The sequence below is a fragment of the Hyperolius riggenbachi genome, chromosome 6, assembly GCF_040937935.1.
Source record: "Hyperolius riggenbachi isolate aHypRig1 chromosome 6, aHypRig1.pri, whole genome shotgun sequence".
Taxonomy (NCBI): domain Eukaryota; kingdom Metazoa; phylum Chordata; class Amphibia; order Anura; family Hyperoliidae; genus Hyperolius; species Hyperolius riggenbachi.
The window spans coordinates 304576902-304601257 of NC_090651.1; the positions used below are offsets into that span (position 1 = coordinate 304576902).

The window sequence follows — 24356 nt, forward strand, 5'->3', positions numbered from 1 at the left end:
CACTTGTCGGCACAGATTTTCATCTGATTCGATAATTATTTAAATGGATGGTTGATTGGCCAGCAAGTTGCTAGATGTATGGGTACCTTAACATGGTGGAGTATCAGAATGATTTAAAATGCATTCCAATTCCATATTTAAATATAGCTCCCCTTTACATCAAATAAAACCTCCATTCTACATAGAAAATCCACAACTACCACCCCCCCCCCCTCCCAAAAAAAGATCAAACAAACAAAAAAAAAAAAGAACACAAGACAACAATTCTATAGCTTTTTCTTTACTTACTCTGCTATTTCCATGTAACCGCAGGAAGCCGCGACGTGAAGAGGTGTCCATCCCTCATTATCGGCCTGATTCACGTTGGCACGGTGATTAACCAGGAACTCCACCACCTCCAGGTTCTCATCAATACAGGCCTGCAAGAAGAACACACAAACAAGGGGCATTAGCTTCATACACAATCATACAGCAATCGCCTAAAATAATTCGAGTAAGATTGCCAAAATGGAATAGTAGCAATATATGGACAGCTTCTACATAATAAACAGATATTGCATAACATATCTGCAATCTTCTGCAGCAATAAGGTCACCTCAAAGATCCAAACGGGTCAGCTTTGCCAGATTATGTAATCCTATAAGCGCTGACCTCTTCTGCAGCACTTTACTGAGCCCATAGTCAGATCACTGACTTGTACAACATTGGTATTGGATGCAGTGCATCTTTACTTACAAGTAACCCCATGGTAAGGTAAAAAGTCTAAAACTGAACTACAGGCAACAAAAATAAAAAAATAAAAGCAACACAGCAAAATCATATCAGTACCTACCAATGTTTAAAACTGTTTCATTTCAAAAGTCAAAGATTTAAAAAGGTAAGAGGAATAAGGAAGCCGACATGTTTTTTTTTCCCCTTTTAATTAATGCACATTGCCTGGCTGTCCTGCTGATCCTCTGCCTTTTAATACTTTAACCTTCTCCTGACCGCCTCACGCCGAAGGGAGACTTGCACTCTGAGGACTGAATAAACAGAGTGGCGTCATCTCGCTCCTCGTGAGATTAGCAGGGAAGGAGTGCTCGCTCAAGCAAGCGTTCCCTGCTGTAAACAAAGCTGGCCGCGCAATCAGCTTGCCAGCCGCGTTCGGAGCTGGCAGATGGAAATAAAGATTTAAAAAAGCCAATACACATGTGTACAGCGCTGCAATCTAGTGCAGCGCTGAATAGGGGACAGTTGTCACTTAAAGAGAAACTCCAAAGTAGAATTGAACTTTATCCCAATCAGTAGCTGATTCCCCCTTTTACATGAGAAATATAATGATTTTCACAAACAGACCATCAGGGGGCGCTGTATGACTGATTTTGTGCTGAAACCCCTCCCACAAGAAGCTCTGAGTACCACGGTACTCTGGGCAAACTGCCACAATGTAACAATGTTCACAGACAGGAATTAGCTGTTTACAGCTGTCTCTAACAGCCAAAACAGCTAGGAGCAGCTACATAACCTGCCCACAGTAACAATGTCACCATGTAATACATGTCAGAATGTGAATCTGGGAGAGGAAAGATTTTACAATGAGCGAACACTGACTAAATCATTTATCCATAATTATGGTATAAAATGAAGCACTTTTTTTTTTAATTTGTTATCTTTTAAATCTTTTATGAACAAAAAGGAAAAAAAAAAGAAAAAAAAAAAAAAGAAAGCTGTATTAGTGGAAAGAAAAATATATAATACACACACACACACACACACACACACACACACACACACACACACACACACACACACACACACACACACACACACACACACACACACACACACACACACACACACACACACACACACACACACACACACACACACACACACACACACACACACACACACACACACACACAGAGATTGTGCCATGGCTGGGATTCAAATCGGGGAACCAGGGCTGAAAGGTTAGAGTGCTATGCACCGTAAAGCACTTCAGAGTATGTCACTGCATATAAAATGCACAATAAGTGTCCTTATACTATGTGCAGTCCATCACATTATGGGCTGTTTTGTAGAAGGTCAGTCTTAAGGCTCATACACACATCAGACTATAGTCTTTGGAAAATGAAAGATCACAGACCAATCTTACCACCCTTCATGTAGTATGAGAGCCATACTCTACACAGTCTTTTCTATGGAGCTGAACTCCACATCAGAAAAAAATCTTTGCAAGATGCTGCACACACATATGCTGTACAGACACAAAATATCAGTATCTGCAAAAGATCTGTTCCTGCCAAAAATCCATTCCTGCAAATTGCAATGATAGTCTATGAGATCTGCAGATCATCATACACACATGATTTAACTGACATTCATCTGCAGATCAAGCAATCATCTGCAGATCTGAAAATCCATCCTGGTGGATCTGATCTGCAGATGAATGTCAGTTAAATCATGTGTGTATGATGATCTGCAGATCTCATAGACTATCATTGCAATTTGCAGGAATGGATTTTTGGCAGGAACAAATCTTTTGCAGATACTGATCTTTTGTGTCTGTACAGCATCTGTGTGTGCAGCATCTTGCAAAGATTTTTTTCTGATGTGGAGTTCAGCTCCATAGAATAGACTGTGTAGAGTATGGCTCTCATACTACATGAAGGGTGGCAAGATTGGTCTGATCTTTCATTTTCAAAAGACTATGGTCTGATGTGTGTATGTGGCCTTAAGCCCAGTGCACACCAAAAACCTCTAGCAGATGATCTGCAAAACGCTAGAGGTTTTTGAAGCAGATTCCAGAGCGATTCTAGGCATGTTTCGAGTTTTCTAAACATGCCTAGCGTTTTTAGGAGCGCTTTTGTGTAGCAGATTACCAATAATGTTGCAGTAAAGCAGTTACTGAACAGCTTCTGTAACAAAAACACCTGGAAAACCGCTCTGATCTAGCGTTTTTTTCATGGCCCCTTTCTACGAACGCTGGCGATTGCGATTCAGCAAATGTACAAAATTTTGCGGCAATTTCCCGACGTTTGCGATTTTGCTATGCACTGCATAGCAAAATCACGGCAATAATAGTTCCGCCGCATGTTCGCGATTAGGTAAAAAACGAATCGCGGCAGTGGAAATGACCTACCGCGATTCCTATGTTAAAAGCAAACCGTAGCGATTTGGAAAATCACTAGCGGTTTGCGATTTTGCGATTCAGCAATCGCAAACACCGTAGTGGAAAAAGGCCCTCAGAGCGGTTTTCCACTCTTCTATACTTTACATTGAGGCAGAAACGCCTCAGAAATCTAAAAAAAAAAAAAAAAAAAAATGCTGCTGCCCCCGAGTTTGCGTTTGTGGGAAAAACGACCCGCTCTGGAGTGCACCATCCCATTTACTTTCATTAGCCAAGCGGTTTTCCCCCTGCAAGAGTTTTAAAAAACGCTTCAGAACCGCTCCGGTGTGCACCAGCCCTGACACCTGGCCACTGTTTGTGGTGCGATGCTCCACCTGCATTAACACCCCCCCCCCCCCCCGCGACATACCCCCTGCTGGACAGGAAGTACGTCACTGATTACCAGGTTTCCCCGCCGTATTCCTGTCGCCCCACAATGCACCGCCACTATGTTTACATTTTCTTCGTCACCCATTGACTTTCAATACTTCTGCTGCCGAAATCAAACAGTAACGCAATGTTTGACTGTGCACTCGGTGGCCAATAAAGACCTTTCGGCGCAACATGCTACCTTGCATTTTCATTGCCTCGCATAGTCTGTGCATTAACCCTGCGGTAAAACAGGGTAAAGCAACCGCCCTGGTTGCTTTACCCTGTTCTTCCGCAGTTTTGTACAGACTGGAGTCGGTACAAAAATCATCCAACTCAGACTCCTCAGTTTATGAAACCGACTCAAGGTACCCGAAATGGTTCAGACTCCTCGACTCCTTAGTCTAAGGGACGGTTTCCACTACATGCAGATTGGATGCAGAAAAACTGACTCCAATGAATGCCTATGGGAAAAATCTGCATCAGCAAAATCGCGTTTAATGGAAACATGCCCATAGACATTCACTGGAGTCACTTTTTCTGCATCCAATCTGCGTGCAGTGGAAACAGGCCCTAATAATTACCAGGATTGTGGATTTGGTGCAAAAATCGACTCCAACTCCTCAGTTTACGAAACCACTGACTCCAACTCAAACTCCAGGTACCCAAAATTGCTTTGACTCAGACTCCAACTCCACAGCCCTGAAAGCAACGCACATTTGCAAGTGTAAAAGGGGCCTAAAGGAAACCTTTTAGTTTAATTCAAAAAAAATTCAATAAGGTTATATTAAAACAGTGTGTGCCTTTACAAAAGCCACTGTTTGCCAAACAGAAAAGCCAAGTGCATAGCTGTCAGCTGTCGTAGCACCCAGAGGACAGGCACACTGACTCTGCACATGACTGAGCTCGGCTGTGTCTAGAGATCATCACAGATCTGAACACAAACAGCCAGCTTAGCTTGAGCCACCAATGACTGAATACAAAAAGGATGAACAGCAAGCACACCATTGCTTTCAAATTATTTTATGCCTTTATCAGATGGAGTCCACACCCTTCAAATGGGAATGTATCTGGCATTTCTTCTATATTATCCACTCCCAGCATTCTTTTCGCATTCCCATATTGCAGCACAGATTGGACAATTCCCATTACTCGCAGTCCATCAGGTCCCACAATCTAATGTCTGTAGAAGTCTATGGACAGAGGATAGCCTGGCACTAGATGCTCGCTGGTCATGAGGCCATGTAGCTGGAATGTGTGCTCTTCAACACGTGCACATGAAATAATCGAATCGACCCGCGAATCGAGCGGGAAATCTCAACGTGTGTACCCAGCATTAGACAAGTGCCTTGCTTTCTCTTCCGTGTAAATCTGTGGGCATTTCTGCGGAGGAGCCAGTTAAAGTGACACTGAGGCCAAAAATGTGTAGTACAGATAATTAAAAGAACATTAGTAGCAAAGAAGAGAGTCCTTTTTTATTATTAGTCATATAGCTTTATTTTACAACATTGCATCATTATGTCATATTTGCAGTTTGCAAACTACACTTTTAAACTATAAAACAGAGCAGAGCTAATGACCCTTTGAACTCCCAAGCAGTAAAACCTTATCTGAAGTGGTTTTTGACTGTTTGACATATAGTATAAATGCTTTAGAAAATAGCTCTTTGATAACTGATTTTTTTTTTTTTTACTCTTCTCGTACTGGAAATATGAGACTTTCTTTGCTACGAATGTTCCATTTGTTCTATATGTACTACACATACAATTCATTATATAAAGTTTATTTTCACTTCAGGTTCCCTTTAACCTACAAGCACTTTTTTGTGAGGAGTGGGGAAACTCTGTATGAAGAATATACAAACTCCATGCATTTTGCTGCCTTGACTGGATCAAAAGACCAATTCTGAACACGAGTAGTACAGGTAATCATGTAGCCACCATGCAGCCTGTAAGATATATGTATGGCTGATATAAACCTATTGGATCATTTGTTTTGTACCAAAATGAAGTAATCGATAAGTCTGTCAACTGCTCGTATCATACAAAAACAATCACTGCAGCAAACCAGAGCACATTACACAGACCCTACTGCTCTAGAGAGAGTCAGTTTGCTAGCCCTTAGAACCCTATGATGTAAACTTCGCATCTGGAAACTATTAAATATAACCAATACATTTTACTACTTTCCCTGCAGCTCAGAGCAGATATTTGCAGCGCAAAACAAACACCCTGAATAATGTTGTCTGCTTACTCCCTCCACTCTGATGCACTGATCGCTGAAAAATCTGATAATTTAGCTGAAAAATCAGATAATTCGGAGAACAGAGGTAATACTATGGCATTATGAGACCTAAAGTGTACCTGTAGGGAGATTATTCCCTCAGTAGAGAGAAGCCTCTGTATAATCCAGAGGCTGCCCCATCCCCCTCCATGGTTCCAGAGCTGGGACCCCCTGGACCCTGTCAAAAACAGCCCGTCAATGGCTCTTGCCTGCGCAGTACCACTTTTGGGCTCAGCATTTTCCGCTGAGCAGGAGTGGCTCTGTGGTACAAGCCATCAAGCGCTTGCACAGTGCAGCCATGCTGCTTCACACAGGAGCACGGCTGCTAACTTTCAGAGAGTCCCAGACAACGGCAGCGCTCTCCAGGAGGATGTGGGAAACCTCTGTAAGAGGTAAAGCAAAAATGGAGCTATTCATTCCTATGCAATGCCGTGTTCTCCCCAGGCTTTTATAGCCTTCAGTTTGGGTGAGCGCATGGCTGTCATGCAGGTTTCTTCAGTCCCTACCTCCTGCTAGCTGCTTGTTTCACTGTGGACAAATTGTTTTCTACTACCAATTCATCCATTCCTCATGTCGCATTTTGAGCCCAAGGTGTAGAGACCGTAAATGCTGCCAGAAGCAACACGTAGCATCTGCAAAACGGCCCAATCTCTGCAGACTACAAGAGGGAAGCAGAGCCAACTGTAGTCACTTTCGCTGCTGCCACCTGGTGTCCCCCAGGCTGTGCACACTCTAGAGCAACATTCAGACAGCCAGTCAGAGAGTGCACATTCGTTGTACTGACACCAAGTGGCAGCAGTGAGAAAAGCTGTGGTGGCTCGACTCTTCTCCTCCCACCTACAGAGGAGTGCTGTGTTGACCTTACAACCCTTGAGTGGAGGTGAGGGAGAAGGGCTGGCAGGAAGGGGTGGAGAGGAGATAAGCTGAAGCTGAGGTTACAGCCTTGGCAGTGAGCTAGGCCAGGATTCTGAGCCCCTGTGCTTGTTATTGGTGCCAAGACACAAGTGAAGACCCTTCTTCCTCCAATTGAAGACCAGGTGATTGTGTAAGATTTTGTCAGAGATACAGCATTCCATTATCACACCTGAGGATTTCTGTAGAGATGCAGAACGGCCTGATAACTCAAGAAAAGGCATCAGCTCTTCAGACAGTCCGTAAAAAACTTAAAGTGGACCTGAACTCAGAACTTCCTCTCTGCTCAAAAAAAAATAAAAAAATAAAAAAAAGATACCCTACAGCTCAACTTAAAAAAAAAAAACAAAAAAAACATTTCTTTGCTACAGCTGATACAAATCCTACAATAAATCTGCAGTGTCTACTTCCTGATTTCATGGAAGCAGACACTTAACATTCTCTGCTTTCAAATGAGCTCATCTGCCGTGGCAGTCAGGTGACACAGGGGAGAGAACAAATTACAACTTGGGATTAGAAACAAATTAGGGAGAATTAGACAGGCTAAACTCTCTAAATGCATACAGAGTGCATTTCCCTTTGCTTTCCTTCTGTCCAGTGCTAGAGTTCAGGTCCACTTTGTTGGGCTGGTTCAGACGGACTCTTGTGCAGCGTTTACCGCCAGCGCTCAGGGCTTGCCGCTAAACGCTCCCATTCAAGTGAATGGGAGCGTTTGTACCAAGCTTTTACACGCGTTTACAAGAACGCGACGTTCGGGTCCCGATTTTCCCTGGCGTTCAAGGAGCTCCTGGAAGCTACATGTAGCTTCCAGGGGCGGTTAACCGCGACGGCTAATGTCCCCCTATGGGAAGAAAACCGCGACCGCATCCGAACGCAACGCGAACGCTTCTGAAAGCTCGAACGCATCACCATCGCGACGCAAACAAAACAACGCCTCTGAACGTCCGTCTGAACCAGCCCTTAATTGTGTAAAGTGGAAATCCTTCTCACCAATGAGGAAATAGGGATACAGCATTATGTTTGGCACACTCTAGACCACCAGAGAAGCTATATTAGAGGGTCCAAGATCACCAGGGAAGCCATATGGGGGGGGGGGGGGTGGGGCAGCACTAGATACCAGGAAACTGTATAGGGGAGGGAGGGCCACTACACATCAGGGAATTTGTATAGATGGAGGTAGGCCCACTAAACTCCAGGGAACTGTATAGGAGATGGATGGGGCTATTAGACACCAGGGAACTCTAGAAGGGAGAGAGGTGGCCACTAGACATTGAGCGACCTCAATGTCTAGTGGCCACCTCTCTCCTCACTTGGTCCCAGAGCTCAATTACGGCACACTTTGTATTTGAGTTTGGTCCCCTGCACTAGGCAGAATCGCATATGCGTTTTATACTATGTGCTATGGAAAACACATATGCGATTCTGCCTAGTGTGTTCTTACCCGAAAGGTAAGTTGTTCCTGATTAACAGCATTTCAATATTACCGGTACTTTTCTTACCTTAATTATACTATATTATATTTTTGCTCTTTGGGAGCTTAAAAATGTATCATAGATGAGGTGAAAAAACAGGTGAAAAAGCTTTTTGAATCATGCCCATTATATCCAAGTTAAAATCTTTACAAGACAGGACTCCAAGGCCCTTTTCCACAAGCAGTGGATAGGCAGTGAAAAGCCTCTCAAACTCTCACAACCGCTTGCTGCTGCCTGGTAACGACTTGCTGAGCACAACTGCCCGTAGAAATGAGCCCTAAAGGTGGCCATCCACTTGTAGATATTCTCCATAGATATCCAAGTGATGCAATCATTTGATCAAATCTACTAGAAATCGATGTTGCAAACAATTCCCAAGTTATTTCCAGAAGACAATAGTTTTGGTGGATTGCGCCGAATGGAAGATTTTGTTCAGACGGCAGTAGGTCAGGAACGCATCACTAGCAATGGTCGATTTCAGGGCAACCAACACAGCAGCGGAGCTTCTCTCACCTCTCCACCGGTGCTAGCTTCACCCTAGGCCTTCTCTCCACCGCCAGGGCTTCTTACTGTCTATTCACTACTGGGGAGCTGAGAGACCTGGAGACCTGGCAGGCAGTATGCACAGATTTTCAATAGCTCTCATGCTGAAAATTTGTGTGTAGTTTGAGTGATTCAATCAGAAAACGATCTGAGAGGGATCCATCTGATGGCCACATCAACCAGTGTATGGCAAGTTTTAAAAGCCGGAATTTTTAGCATCTTACTGACCTCAGCTTGCAACAATTATCCTTTTCCGCCGACAACCTAGACAACATTCAGGTGTTCACAGAGGTCAACGGCATTGGCCGAGGCCTTTCTGGCTTAGCCAGCGGAGTGCCCCCCGATTGTTGGAGGCACACTACAGTGTCAAATCAACACTTCCAGCTTCACTACCGAGTGTCTTATCTCACATCTACTCTATTCGCCTTATGAAGTGGGGGATGATAAAATATGGGAAGCCGTCCATATACTTTAGTCTGTCAGGTGGAATGTTTAGAGCTGTGAAATATGAAAAGAAAGGGAAAAGGTAGAGAAAATGCAGAGAATGTGCCGTTGTAGCCAGCCCCACGCTAGCACTGGGTATATAATAAGCAGCTGAGCACATGCCATGTTCCGCTCCCTCATACACAGGTTGTTCTGTTTATTGTACTTGGCACCAGTCCTGCTGATTTCATCTCCCACTGGGAGACTACGTGGATGAAGTGAAGAGCCAATACTTACCTCACCCTGAAGTCTTTCCCAAGAAAAGATAGTGGAACTCTGACGAGGTCATTGTCTGATTTATTCAGTACACTGTAGAATAGCACCACTCGGCACTCAGTAAAAAACTTTGTAGGGATTGGAGACTTTGCCTGCATATATGACATTAAGTTTCGCCCCAGATGGCACCTATATTGTGGCTAAAAGTTCAAGCTGAAGGACGTGCAACCGGTATGGGATGAACGGAAAACTAGGAAAAATATTGCTCAGCGAGAAAGACCAGGCATCTGTCACTGAAAACGCTTTTTATTTCATCTTGCCACTTAAATGTTGCATATACATCACAGAGGTAAATCAAACCTGAGTTGGTGAAGGTGCCTGGGGTTCAGGGCTCGGGTGACCAGGGGGGGGTGGTTGGATGGCACTACAGCCGATTCACCCCAAGCTGGCGCTTGCTCACGTGCTTTCTCGATGTGCAATATTGTCAGATTTATTACCCATTTTCCGTTGCATACAGAATACAGCTCAGCTACGTACCGAGCACCACAAAACTCCTCACAATGCTCATTAGGCACCAGTGACGAGCTGTCCTGATCAGTCTCCCAATGTCTGCATATACTACCAACATCTCTTCCAGCAGCTTCAAGGAAACTTATTATTGCCTCCTGACATTCACTGATCACATCCAGGGGCAGTTCCAGGTTTAAAGTCCAATACATACAAGGGAATCCTGATTGGTCATGATTATGTAGCTTGTGTAGTGAAGGCAGCAATGCTCTTGCCTCAGCCATACTGTTCCTGTGATGTAACATTGAGGGCAAGAGAGAGAAGTTACAAGCAGCCGACACCACTTCTAATCATATTTTAGGCCTCTTGCACACTGCATGCATTTCCGATTCAGATTCCGCTTTTTAATCGTTTTTTACATCCGATTCAGATTTTTTTTATCTTAAAACTGCATGCTGCGTTTTTTGATCCGTTTTTCTGTTGAATGTATTCAGGGAAAATCGGAATTGAAAATCAGAATCAGAAACTGAATCGGAATCAGAATCTGAAACGGATTTGCAGTGTGCAGGGAGCAAGCTCAAACTGAATTTTGTAACAATTTGCAGCACACAATAGGTAGCCTTTTTAATACTGCTACCAGGGAGCCAGCGCTGGAACGGACAGTGAGACGAGCGGGGTAGCTCTATAGGACCCAGAGTCTTCAATCTCCTTAGGCAAGTATCTGCTTTTTTTCCCATTCACTTTAAGAAATGCAAAAGGATTGGGTTGGAAGCAAATTACAGATTACAGTCATAACTTTTATAAATCCCCCCCCCCCCCCCCCCACAGAAAAGGTCTCCCCCCTCGACAATATTCAATAGGGAAAAAAAAGTAAACAGAAGAAACAAAGCACTGCATTAACCAGCCACACTGTACAATTATTGATTGTTGGTCGTAAAAGGAACAGAAATTCTTAGGACATTAGTGTCCCTGTAACAACTGCCCTCACACATTGTAGCAGTGATGTGCATGGAGAAATAATGGGGTGGGGGCGGGTCAGCAATGCTGAGGAAACCACAACAGCCAAAAAAATTAAGTCATGGAAAAAAAGAAGAGTTGGGAATGATATTCTCTGCATGTGGCCTGTCCCTTCAGCAAGTAATGAGAGTCACAGACTTACACATGGAAGGCCTGTCCTATTCTGGGAAAAACTGAATAAGCACCATTCTACGAGAACTGAAAGGCTCGTCTACAAGAGAGTCTGCTCAGGGCTTGGCAAAAAACTATACTCTGATGCCAGTAACCGCAGGTGCCTACACTGCATTACATATCTCCCTGAAATGGCAAAACTGCTTATGAACATAAAAAAAAAAAAAAAAAAACACACAAAACACCTTAGGCCCAGTTCACATCTGAGCATTTTGCTGGCGATTTCGGCAAACCGCTCAAGCGCTAGCGCTTTTTAAAGCGTTAGTGCCATAATACCTTAATGGCCCGTTCTCACTTAGGCGATTTGCGTTAATCTCTAGCGATTAACGCAAATCGCCAAACTCAAATTTGTATCCTGCACCATTTTCAGGCGATTTCCCGGTGATCACGTTTAGTGCTATAGAAGCGCTAATCGTGAAAAATCGCCACCTGTGAATGGCAATTTTTTTTTCGCTTTAATAGTCAAAAATCACCAGAGCAAAACGCTAGCAAAAGCACTAGCGTTTTGCAAGTGTGAATGGGGCTTTAGATACCTGTACTTACCCAATAAGAGGGGAGGGCTCTGGATCCCAGAAAACTGGAATGTCCAAAGTACAACCCGGGGACCAAATGTGGCCCACCGAGCACTTTCTGGTGGCTCCCAAAGGCTCTTTACAGTTAACAATTCTATGCAGCCCATGGGCCGTAGCGGTGTTACCACATGCAGGGGCCATCTTGTGTTGCTGCTTCCCCCTTTGCTTGCATGTAGGTTATCAGCCTCCACTGTAGCAGTTGCAGACACCAATTAGCAGCCAGCAGCAGTAACAGCCACTGATTAGCAGCTGCCACTGTGCTAACTGCACACAGGTTATTTCCCTTCCAAATATTTTATTTGACAGAATGTCACAGGCATAATGTACCAATCAGCAAAAATTATGTTTAAAAGGGAATATGAAGAGATAAAATACTTATGATATAATGATTTGTATGTGAAGTACTGCTAAGAAATAAAACATTGGCACATATTGTTACCAGTACAGGAAGAGTTAAACTCTAGTTATCCATCACAGGAGCTTATCAAAAAAGAGCTCCTGTGAGCTCTGCAACGTTCTAAAGTAATGGACAGCACTGTCTTTTGAAGCACTTATCTCAACTGTCTCATGGTTTCTTTGTTTATGGTTTTTCTGCAGAGAAAAGTTCAAAGGGTCAGTACCTTGCACTGTAAAATTTAAAAAAAATAATTTATATATACCTGGAAATAAAAATGGATTTTCTTCTTTGCTACTAATATTCTATTAATTATCCGTACCACACAACCAATTTATTATATCATGAGATTTTTTATGCTTTAGTGTAACTTTAGTGCGGAACTGAAGTTTTAAAACAAACGGTTTCACTTGGGGGCTTCTGCAAGCCCCCAGCAGATGTCCCGTCCCACACCGGTCCTCCACAAGCCTCCATTCTCCCGCCACTGCTCCATTTCGTTCCTCGACTCTTAAGTCGAGGACTGCACAGCCCTGCCAAGCGTATCCTTTGTACGTCTTCCCATCTGCAATAGCGCTATTGCAGACTGGAATGTGAAGGATACGAGTGGCCAGAGGCGCGCAGGCGCAGTGGCCTGGCAGCGAAACCAAAAGTAGCTGGCAGTGGGAGAACAGAGGATCTTGGAGGACCGGTGCGGGACAGGACGCCTGCTGGGGGCTTGCAGAAGGTAAGTGAAACAGTAAAAACCTTCAGTTCACCTTTCATTTCTCTAGTTCAGCCCCTAGCACAGCAATAAGGCCCTTGGCCTAAAAAGTTAGGATACCCCTGCCATAGAGTGTTTCCAGTCCTCTTCCCATGTTCTCGTTCCACTGCTCTCCCCACTTCAAAAAAACAAAACAAAACAAAAAAAAAACCATACGCCTTCAGGACTCCTCAGCAAGTTTCAGAAGCACTCGCACCTGTGTGCCTCTGAGGACAGGCACATCCATACTACGCATGCGTGAGCCCGGACCCGCTAGTCTTCAGAAATACTGCAGTTTAGATCAGGGATGTCTGCTCCAGAAGTCAAGTTTTGCATAATTAAATTAAAATCGCAGAAAATTTAAGAAAATGTTACTCATTCTCACGTTAATGAAAGTTATAGTATGCACACGGAAACGTCAAGAGAAAAGAAGAACACTGGATTTTGCATATTCGCCTGCTGTTTAGAGAGTAGTAAAGCCAGAAGTATCCAAATACTGCAAGTAAACTTGCTTCACCATTTGATGAGCAATGTCAACCTCTACAGCTCTCTATTGTCAGGTGAGCTATAAAGAGTACCATTTCAGCAGCCTGTCACTCCCCACTGCCTCATGGCATCTCCACAGCCACCTTCTCTCTCTGTTATTGGGCACATGGGCATGTGCATTAGGTCTATAAACACTACGGACTTGCTAACATAGGGAAGTAAGCAGGACAAGAATGACTACACGTTGATGCTCAACTCAAGGTATACCGGTAACTCAAAACAAACTAAGGTAGAACTCAAAACAGACCATCAGACAGCAGTGAGCAAAGTGTGCAAATGTCCCCTTAACGACCAGCTAACACCGATAGGCAGCGCCTGGTCGTTTGAGGTTTTGCATGGAAACGGACGCTCGTTCGAGCGGCCTTTCCATGCCAGTTAAAAAACAAAAAACCACTTGCTATACAAGGGCTCCTGATCATGTACTTTAAAAATGGCAAGGAAATGAGTAGCGCAACTTAAAGAGGAACTCCAGTGAAAATAATTTAGTAAAAAAAGTGCTTCATTTTTTACCATAATTATGTATAAATGATTTAGTCAGTGTTTGCTCATTGTACAATCTTTCCTCTCCCAGATTCACATTCTGACATGTATTACATGGTGACATTGTTACTGTGGGCAGGTTATGTAGCTGTTTTTAGCTGTTCTGGCTGTTACAGACAGCTGTAAACAGCCATTTCCTGTCTGTGAACATTGCTACATTGTGGCAGTTTGCCCAGAGTACCGCAGTACTCAGCTTCTTGTTGGAGGGGTTTCAGCACAAAATCAGTCATACAGCGCCCCCTGCTGGTCTGTTTGTGAAAATCGTATTTCTCATGTAATAGGGGGTATCAGCTACTGATTGGGATAAAGTTCAATTCTAGGTTGGAGTTTCTCTTTAAAAACAGATAAGTGCCTACTTGCAAGAGAGTGCAAGCCCCACTTGTGGGGCAAATACACACCTAGCATACACATGTCCTGTCCACCACTGGAGGATGTTGGTTTCCTGTAACAGCTTGCATGCAACTTGTTAAGTACTTTTAAAATGACTGAACAGCTGATCATTTGGGTTACATAGAGAGAATGAAATAATTCGGCTTCCAGCGACAGCTGGAAGCTGAATTATGTTTTAAAAGTAACTTCAGCTCAGTCTTCTGACAGCATAGAAGTTACTCCCTGTGCGCTGCTATAGCCGTAATTCCTATTACGGCCTATGGTGGCGCCGGCTGCGCCGAAATCTCTATGCGCTGATTTCAGCGTGTTCGGCCCCAAAGACTGATAATTATAATTGCAGTATTTGTATAGCGCCTTTCTCCTGTCGGACTCAAAGCGCTTGCGAGGCAGCCACTAGAGCGCACTCAGTAAGCAGTAGCAGTGTTGAGACTTGCCCAAGAAACTCCTTACTGAAATAGGTGCTGGCTTCCTGAACAGGCAGAGCCGAGATTTGAACCCAGTTCTCCTGTGTCAGACGCAGAGCCCTTCACCGTTACACTATCCAGCCACTGCATGATACACTTGGTACAGCACAGTTGGAACTAATACAGACAGTTCAAATAAAGTCCTTTGGTTGGGCCTCAAACCAGCTCTCAGCATCATGTTTGACGTTAGAAATATCCTCAACATGTTGCCCCTTAAAGTGAACCTCCGGACTAAAAATCTACTCAGCAGAACTGAAAAGGCTTGGTGTTTAACAGTTTCACAGCATCAGAACTTTGTTTTTCATACCAAAGCATCATTTTTAGCTGCATTTTTAGCTAAGCTCCACCCATCAAAGAAAAAAAGTCCAGGCTTTTTCCCCCTGATGCTGTGCAGAGCATGATGGGATTTCCTATGTTATTCACGTTGCCTAGCAACTGGGGGAGGTGCTCAGGACACAGGACAGTTGGAACTGTCTCATGCTCCCTGTCACCTCCTTTCAACCAAAAAGATGGCTGCCCTCATGAAATCAAACATTTGCCTGTTCTTTGAAAACAGTGTGGGTAAGAGATTATATTACCTATCTATTTTAATTAACATAACTAGTGTAACTTAATGACAGTATGTTTGTTTAGGTTGGAGTTCCTCTTTAACCTGCTGGGCGGTCTGGACGAGCTCAGCTCGTCCAGTACCGCCGGAGCCTGCCGCTCAGGCCCTGCTGGGCCGATGTGGCTCAAATAAAAAGCAGCACACGCAGCCGGCAGTTTGCCAGCCGCGTGTGCTGCCTGATCGCCGCCGCTCTGCGGCGATCCGCCGCGAGCAGCGGCAAAAGAGGGTCCCCCCAGCCGCCTGAGCCCAGTGTAGCCGGAACAAAAAGTTCCGGCCAGCGCTAAGGGCTGGATCGGAGGCGGCTGACGTCAGGACGTCGGCTGACGTCGATGACGTCACTCCGCTCGTCGCTATGCCGACGATGTAAGCAAAACAAGGAAGGCTGCTTATTGCGGCCTTCCTTGTTTATTCTGGGCGCCGGAGGCGATCGGAAGAACGCCTCCGGAGCGCCCTCTAGTGGGCTTTCATGCGGCCAAGTTTCAGTTGGCTGCATGAAATAGTTTTTTTTTTATTAAAAAAACACCCTCCCGCAGCCTGCCTGGCGATCTTAATAGAACGCCAGGCAGGTTAATGTGTTTCTTCAAGTTAAAGAATAAAAAAGGTCAGTTCAGGCGAGTAGTGGGAGACCAATTGGAAACCCAGTGTGCCCAGTTTGGCAGCCACAAGGTTGGCCATGTGCACAGGTGCATTATCCTGAAGGGAAAAAAAATTCCTTTGGTTAACTTTCCAAATAATTTCGTTTTGTGTACCCCTTTCAGCTTGTCCAGGTAAGCATTATACTGTCCAGTGATACTAGAGCCCTGAGGTAGGTAGCCCACAAACAGAATACACTCTTTGGATGGTAGAGTAAACTACAAGTATAGGTGCCCTTTTTATATAAATTGGACTTGCCAGCTGTTGCAGTTAGACCATTTCCCAATAGTCTATAAATCCAAGGCTGCTGCACTGAAGTTCAAATACAATACACTGCTGCTGGGACGTCCCCTCCTTCCTTTCCTGCAGACAGTGCACTCACATCAAAGAGATAAAGACAGAAAAAACGGGGGACTGGTTTTGAAACTGAGGGAGTCCCACATTTTTTTCAGTTTTTATCTCTGATGTGAGTGCACTGTCACTGCAGGAAAGGAAGGAGGGGACATCCCAGCACCAGGAGAGAAGAAAAGAAGAAAGAAAAAAAACAAAAAAAACAAAAAAAAAGCACCCCCTGAGCATCAGTGGCACAGCAACTACCAGAATAGTGTGCCAGAAGTAGGCAACTGGCATCTTTGTACAAACATTTGCTAGGGAGAGCTTCTTAACATAAAAATAAAAAAAAAAGTTTGAGAATGCCCCGTTAGCAGATGTACTAGTCTAGAACCTGTTGGTAAGAGGTTCAACACTGTCAGATAATACCTACTGTAAGTGTCAGCCATTGAAAAAGTAATTTACAGAACATTGTACTCTGGGGCAAAATGTACACCTTGCGTGTACACATGTATTCGAACATTCTGCAGTTTTGTTATGATAATCCTCCTTTATCTTTGTGTGCACTCCATCTGTCCTACCGCCAAGTCACAAACTGAAGGCAAGAGGTATGTGGCAGCAGCCTATTCTCTATACACAGGACTGCAGATGAACCTCTGCCAGGAGAATGTAGACAGTAGCTGCAGTTTTGGGCGCAGCATCCTGTAAATAGCAAGGTCAGGTTAACTTCCACTTTTCCTACTCTGCCTGCATCTGGAACACATGAAGCAAGAATTTCCAAGTGTAAAACTGAAAACATAGTAACAGGCTTGCACCAATAAACCGAAACATCAAAGGAGGCGAAAAAAAACATACAATACAGAACATCCTATGGTTCTTTAGGCAGTTCCAGGGTTAAAATGTGTTAAGCTACAAACCCACGTCATGATTTTTCTGGCTATTTTTCTCATGACCGGTGGTTTTATGCACAACGAGCGATAGTTTCGCGATTTCACGTCTGTGCGATTCAGCGGATGTTCTGACCGTCACAGTAGATCGCACCTTTAAGATCTGATGACTTCTGCGCAAAGTGCCGCGATAGTTTAAACTCATTCGCGCCCGACGTGTGATGTCACATGTCTCAGGATAGACAGACCCGGGAACACTCGTTCGTCGGGTTGCATTTATAATGCTAGGTACACACCATACAATTTTCTGGGAGATTTACCTGCTAGATCGTTTATTTCTAACATGTCCGATTGATTTTCCGATTATCGTTTTTCCAATCGATCTGTTCAGTTGTACAAAAATAGATTGAAAAATCGTGAAAAAAAAAATTGATCAAAATTCAGATCAGACATGTTGGAAATAATCGATCTGGCAGGTAAATCTGCCAGAAAATGGTATGGTGTGAACCTAGCATGAGGGTTCCAATTTCTAGCAAGTACGTTCCTTAAAGTGGCCATCATTTGGTATTTTTCTATTGCACAAATATGATCGCTTTATATAGTGTTTTAAAAAGTCAACAAGCGTTTCACAACTCTTAAAGAGAATCTGTATTGTTAAAATCACACAAAAGTAAACATACCAGTGCGTTAGGGGACATCTCCTATTACCCTCTGTCACAATTTTGCCGCTCCCCGCCGCATTAAAAGTGGTTAAAAACAGTTTTAAAAAGTTTGTTTATAAACAAACAAAATGGCCACCAAAACAGGAAGTAGGTTGATGTACAGTATGTCCACACATAGAAAATACATCCATACACAAGCAGGCTGTATACAGCCTTCCTTTTGAATCTCAAGAGATCATTTGTGTGTTTCTTTCCCCCTGCATCTCTCATGCACTGAAGTTTTAGGCTGCTCTTTTCTTCCTACAAACAGCTTTGCTCTTGTCTGTAATTCCTCACTATGTGAAAGCCCAGCCAGCTCAGAAGACGATTTATCCAGCTTGTAAAAGATAAGAGAGAAGAGAGAAGCTGCTCTAATCTAAATAACACACAGGCAGTGTGCATATAGGGGCCTGGAAGGGGGAGTTCATAGCAGAACCACAACACTGAAGAACTTGGCAGCCTTCTAGACACAGGCTGACAAGTCTGACAAGAGAGAGATAAGTTGATTTATTACAGAGACCGTGATAGTACAAAGTGCTGCAGTAAGCCAGAACACATTAGAATAGCTTTTGGAACTTGTAGGATCATAAAAAACAGGATGCAATTTTTGTTACGGAGTCTCTTTAATATTTCTATATAAAAAGGGCTAAAATGTGACCAGTTTATTATTCAAGTCCTAAAACCAGAGAAAAAACAAGTCAAAAACTAATAAGTCAAAAATATGCCTATTCATCTATCAGAGAACAATTACCCATTACCGTAGTTAAAATTTTTCAATGTGACAAACCTTCTGAAAACAATTGCATGGAACCAGTTTAAATGGATAAGAGATTGGCATTCCGTGTTGACGCCCCATCAGCAGATAAACATAAACATTGGTTTTAAAAGCCCTTAAAGCGAACTTGTACCTTTTCTTTTACTAAAACATTGTTATGATATACATCAGTGGTTGAACAAATTAATCTTTCTAGTTCAGTTTGCAGCCAGCTATGCATGTATCAAACAGCTGAACGCTCAAAACAAAAAAAAACACAACCCAGAGTAACAAATATTAGCCCCACCTGGAAATTTGGGTGAAGCCATAGACCAGAATGTTAAATCTGGCTACAGCAACGCCGAGTGGACAACTGGGGTGCCAGAAATAACCGAAGTGTCAGATACTGGTGTGAAGAGGGGATATTAACTGCGCACATAGTGGTGGAGGGACAGATAACGGTAAGTGATCGGCACCATGGGGGTTGGCTAGTATGTAGTCAAAACCTATGCCGGCACTAAAGCATTAGCCATCGGTGGGGGTGAGGCAATAGTTAGTGTTAAGCGTAGGTTGGGGTAAGTTAGCTTTAGGAGTAGGTGGGGTGAGGGTCAGTGTGAGAGGAATGTTAGGTAAAGCAATAGCAAAATATTGGTAAAATCTGCATTATCGAGCGCCCAATAGTGGAAGATAGGTAATATTGTTTATATTCCACTAGTGGCTTTACCTAGCACCTAAACTTCCAGTGCCACATGGGGGTGACGCTGGATGAGTCCAGGAGTCGTGGCACTGGGACAGGTGAGAATTTACACTGCATGTGCACCAGGGTGTGGGTATGTGTGTATGTGTGTGTGTGTGTGTGTGTGTGGGGGGAAGGGGGGGGGGGGGGGACACATTGACTGGTGTCTGTCAATCACTGCTATAGTGAAGGCCGTTACCAATCGACCATGTCGCACACAGATTTTTCAGCACGCTCTATACATTCGACCCATTACAACTCGAAATTATACTACTGATTGGGAATGCTTATTGCAGCACAGATTTTCATCTTATTTGAAAAAAATAAAATTAGCAAATCGGATGGTCGATTGGGTCGCATCAGTGCTAGACATATAGGCACCTTTAAATAGAACAGCTGAAGGCATTCATAGAAGGTTGGCCATTGCTTAACAGACAGACGCTTTTCAAAAGCATAGAACACTGAGTTCTGCAAAGGTATTTGATACCTATCCTGTTACCGCCTCTCAGATCTCGCTGCTGAGGACTGTAGTGAAGCGGCGCAGGCGCACATGTGCGAGATCTGAGACGCAGAGAAGGAGGTAAATAGGATACCAGGGTGGGCCAGAAGGGCGAAAGAGGTGTGTTTTATGGGCGATCTATTCTTACATATCGCTGTGATAAACAGGTAGACAAGGAAAGCTGACCAATCCACTTAGGGAGAGCTGACCAATACACTACTGTTATATACTGGGTACCACATACATTACAGCACCAGTATCTGTTCATACATAGCACCAGTATGTGTTTTTTTTATTTTATATTTGGTGTGCTTTGGAAGAGGGGTAGTCATACGGCGAGTATAACCCAAACTATATTTTAACTGGAAAATTTGGGGGGGGTCGTCTTATACGCCGTAATATACGGTACTTGTTTTTAAACCAGAGCTTCGGCTCAGGTCCTTGTTCAACTATGTCAGGGGCAGCTGTACACACTAAATACTTGCCCAAAACAGTCCTGAACACCAGCCTGGGCCAAATCCTTTCTAGCATGCATATGAATCCCAAGCACTGAACTTCAAGCAGAATCCATTAACACAGCATTATCAAGTAAGAAAGTTAATCAATATTTCAGTATGCACATGCAAGGAATGGTAAGCTTCAAGATGATAAAGCATTAGCAGTAACAGCACGTAACCATGTAAACAAGATAAATGAGAGTTCCATTCTGACAGCACAAAGATCTCTAATCAGTGCATAAGATCGGTGTGGAAGTGATTTTACTGCAGCTAAAATATGCACCAAAGAACAATAAACTTCTCTCTGGAGCGGACAGCATTATAAAGAGTCTACCCATAGCAATACATAAACTGCTGTCAAACACTGAACATTAAAAGACTAACCACAACTACATCAATGGGTCAGAGGACACAAGATCATGTGACAATTGCCATCTGGGTTATTAGTTACATAAGCTATGAACCTCCTAATAAACTGATCACTAACATTCCTAAGAAGATTTGCTCAGGCTACAAACATGTGCATCTTATGTAACAGATTCCCTAGCAAGCTCATGGTAAACCAGAACTTCTAGGAGTGTGCAATGGGCTAAACAGGACCAAAGAAAAGCCCTCTTACAGCTGCCAGGAGGCTGCCATATTTATTTCCTTTTAATCAATACCAGTTGCCTGGCAGCTCTGCTGATCTATTTGGCTGCAGTGATGTTTAAATCACACCAGAAACAAGCATGCAGCTTGTCAGATCTGACAATGTCAGAAACATCTGATCTGCATGCCTGTTCAGGGTCTATGGTTAAAAGTATCAAAGGCAGAGGATCAACAGGGTAGACAGGCAACTGGTATTGCTTATAAGGGAAATAAATATGGCAGCCTCCATAGCCCTCTCACTTCAGTTGTCCTTATTAAAATGCTATGCAAAACAAAAATTTGCATGCTTAATACCTTTTTTAAAGGCGGCTTTTCGGTCCTTTGTAGCCCCTTACACACCTAGAAATTCTGGTTCACCATGAGCTTGCTGGGTAATCTGTTACTCTGTGTGTTTCAGGTCCTACCCCATAGAGCCACATTAATCCATGCCATGCACTGATGAGTCCAAAACAGTCTGTATGCATGTTGGATTATTTTAGCTCTGTACAATTAACAAGCGGACACTGCATTCCAGCGGTTCTGGAGGCATGTTTAGCTTTCATGGACAAGACGGATAATTTGCATATTAAGCAGTGCTACATTGTGGGAGACTTCATATGCTCACGCCAATCTGAATAATTGCAAATACCTTCTGTTTTAAGAAGGCACATTTTTGTTTTGCATACCTCTTGTTTAGTCCAAAAAGGTAACCTGAATCTGTGCTCACGTTCCACTAATTTAATTTTTAGTATTGGTTCACTTGTTCGGTGCTTAAAATATATTTAGCTACCAAGAGTAGAACATCTATGAGAAAAACATAAGCTGTGCTGCCTCTGCAGCTATGTCTTGCACATAAACCAAAAGCTGCACAAAAATGAGAATAGAGGCAGTATTGCGTGAATGCCATCTGTTAATCTGCTGCTGCACATGCCAGAGCCATGCCAACTGCAGTGACATATAGTGGATGGGCTCCAGCACGGATGAGCAGATGGTGCTCCAGCTGTGACACCACAACTCTTCATTGCATTATCATGAAACAAATTCATAGGACACCAGGGCTGACAGCTAAAATGCCATCTCAAAGCTACTGCGCTTGGTTCTCTACATTGTCCATAATTCCCAGTATATATTCACTTAGCCTTTAAAAAAGCTTTAGGTATATTGTATGGTCCATAGTATGGCATAAATCCAGAGCTCAACTCTGATACTGCAGAGCTCCACAAGCTCAGGGGTGTTAGTTTACCTGCCTTTCACGTGTATTCAGCATCCCAACTGGAACAGCTCTCCTATTGGTTTGTATTGAACTCCCTCTTTTCGCCCGAAAAGAGCCCATACAAATACCATCTTGCAACAAACATCTAAGGTATGGCGTGCAACCAGGAAACTCCACCCCTTCTCCTCCTGGGAACATTTTATCTCTCTAGCACAATCCACTTCACCCTGATCTTGGTAAATTGGAGAATACAGCTCACTAAACAAAAAGAGGTATACTGTACCTGTAACCTGGGTCAGGCGCTAAACACAACTGGTCCCCTTTCCTGCACTTAAGGCTTAGTTTCCATTATTGGACCCCCACCAATACATCTACTCACAATTACAATGTTTTAAGAATGCAGTTTCTCATACTGGTACTTCCCCAGTCCTTGGGACACTATTCACTGCTCATAGACCATATGTCTGAATCAATTCTTCTACAATCCACAAATAAATGGTTCCAATTGGTGAGGAGGAATAGGAGGACTGTCTCTCCATCCCCCATGGACATTTGGAGGCAAGTTATAGTCTTTTTGCATAACGTCATCTGCTCTCCAGTCTCCCTGGGCATCAAACACCTGCATCCTGAATCTAACAGGAGGATACTCCCAAATTTGATTAAGTCCTTCTTGTTATATCTCTATTTGCAGCCAAACAGATAGTGGGGGTTAGAATAATGATTTACGCGTTAATAAAAAGCACTAGGATAAAGAGACCGTATAATGAGTGGCAGCATAATAGGGGGTAGTGAAATAAACAGCCTCTCCTACTTCTAAAGACCATGCCTCCTGCAAAATAAATGCAGGTGTTTTGAGATCAAAACATTGTTTGCAGGGGTTCATTGAGATCCAAAACTTATTTGCAGGGGTTCCTCCAGGGTAGAAAGGTTGAGAAAGGCTGCTCTACACTTTCCAGTGCCTTCCCTCTACACAGGTAAGTATTAGGTTCTGTTCCCACTAGAGCAGAGGACAATTTCTTTGTCTGCTCCTAGTTTATAAATAGGAGCCGTTCACACCTATCACGCTGATCTGTGGCAGTAAGTGGACCACCCTTGTGTGCAATCTGCAATAATCCCGGGCAGGCGGATGCATTTCCCCACATAGCCTATGCTACAGCCAAACCATTGGAGTGGACATTACACTATCCGGTTTCGCCGTCTAACAGTCTCCGAGCAGCGATCGCCGTTGGGAGACTGAAGGCGGAGCTCCGTCATCAGAGCGGAGATGCGTGCATTAGCGCATGCTATCTCCTGCAATCCCTGCCTGTAGCCATTCACGACAATCAGCCTGGAGTGGTCCTGGTGCTGCTGCCGCGTTCACCCCAATTGCCATGGAGCGGTCGGCAAGGGGTTAAACCTAAGTGAATTCTCTTGAGGTTCACCTTAAAATTGTGGATTGTTAAATGTAATGTTGTGGGCAGATTTGTTTGCATGAGAATCATGGATCAGTTAGATTAGGTTATAGATGTGCAATGCCATGACTTGCTGGCCCTTGGTGGTTGCTGCATAGGTGAAAGCAGCAAAAGACCGCAGCAAATCCATCACCTCACAACTCAGGTTCCAATAGTGGATTTGGCAGAGAAATGACAAGATCAGGATCTCCATTTCTATACAGATGTGGCATACTAGCTTATATACAGGAGTTGTAAACAGTATCTGCAGCTCTGGCACAGCAACTTCATCCTACGTTTTGTAGCCCTTTAAATATTGGGATGGGAAAGGATGAGCACTTCCGTTTCGACAGAAAGCATCTCCCAGAGGTGCTGTCATGACCCCGTTATTATTCTGGTTATGTCTGTAGGAATCAAAGAGACCAAAAGCAAACATAAGGACTGATCTCATCCCCTCATCTATACAGAGGCTGCAACAAGAAAATTCAAGATTGAACTGCATAATAGCATTACTACCTCACCTCCAAAATACTGTAACAGACAACACCAAGTGGTCAGCACATTATCTTCATGAAGTCCGGGACGTGTTTTCATTGGCTGCCTTTCTCTCCAACCATACTCTATTCTATAACAGTACTTCTAGGTTAACTGCTTTGCCTCCAAACCGGCCCTA

At 43.7% G+C, this 24356-nt stretch overlaps 1 protein-coding gene across 9 annotated transcripts in view; it reads right to left on the reverse strand.

Moving 5' to 3' along the window:
• The window catches only part of PPP1R12C (protein phosphatase 1 regulatory subunit 12C), a 137424-nt gene that overhangs the window by 84636 nt on the left and 28432 nt on the right, over positions 1-24356 (reverse strand). For all 9 annotated transcript variants that reach the window (XM_068241253.1, XM_068241249.1, XM_068241248.1 and 6 more), the window contains exon 2: positions 289-419. In XM_068241253.1, coding sequence (XP_068097354.1) covers positions 289-419 — 131 coding nt within the window. The remainder of the gene's footprint in view (positions 1-288; positions 420-24356) is intronic.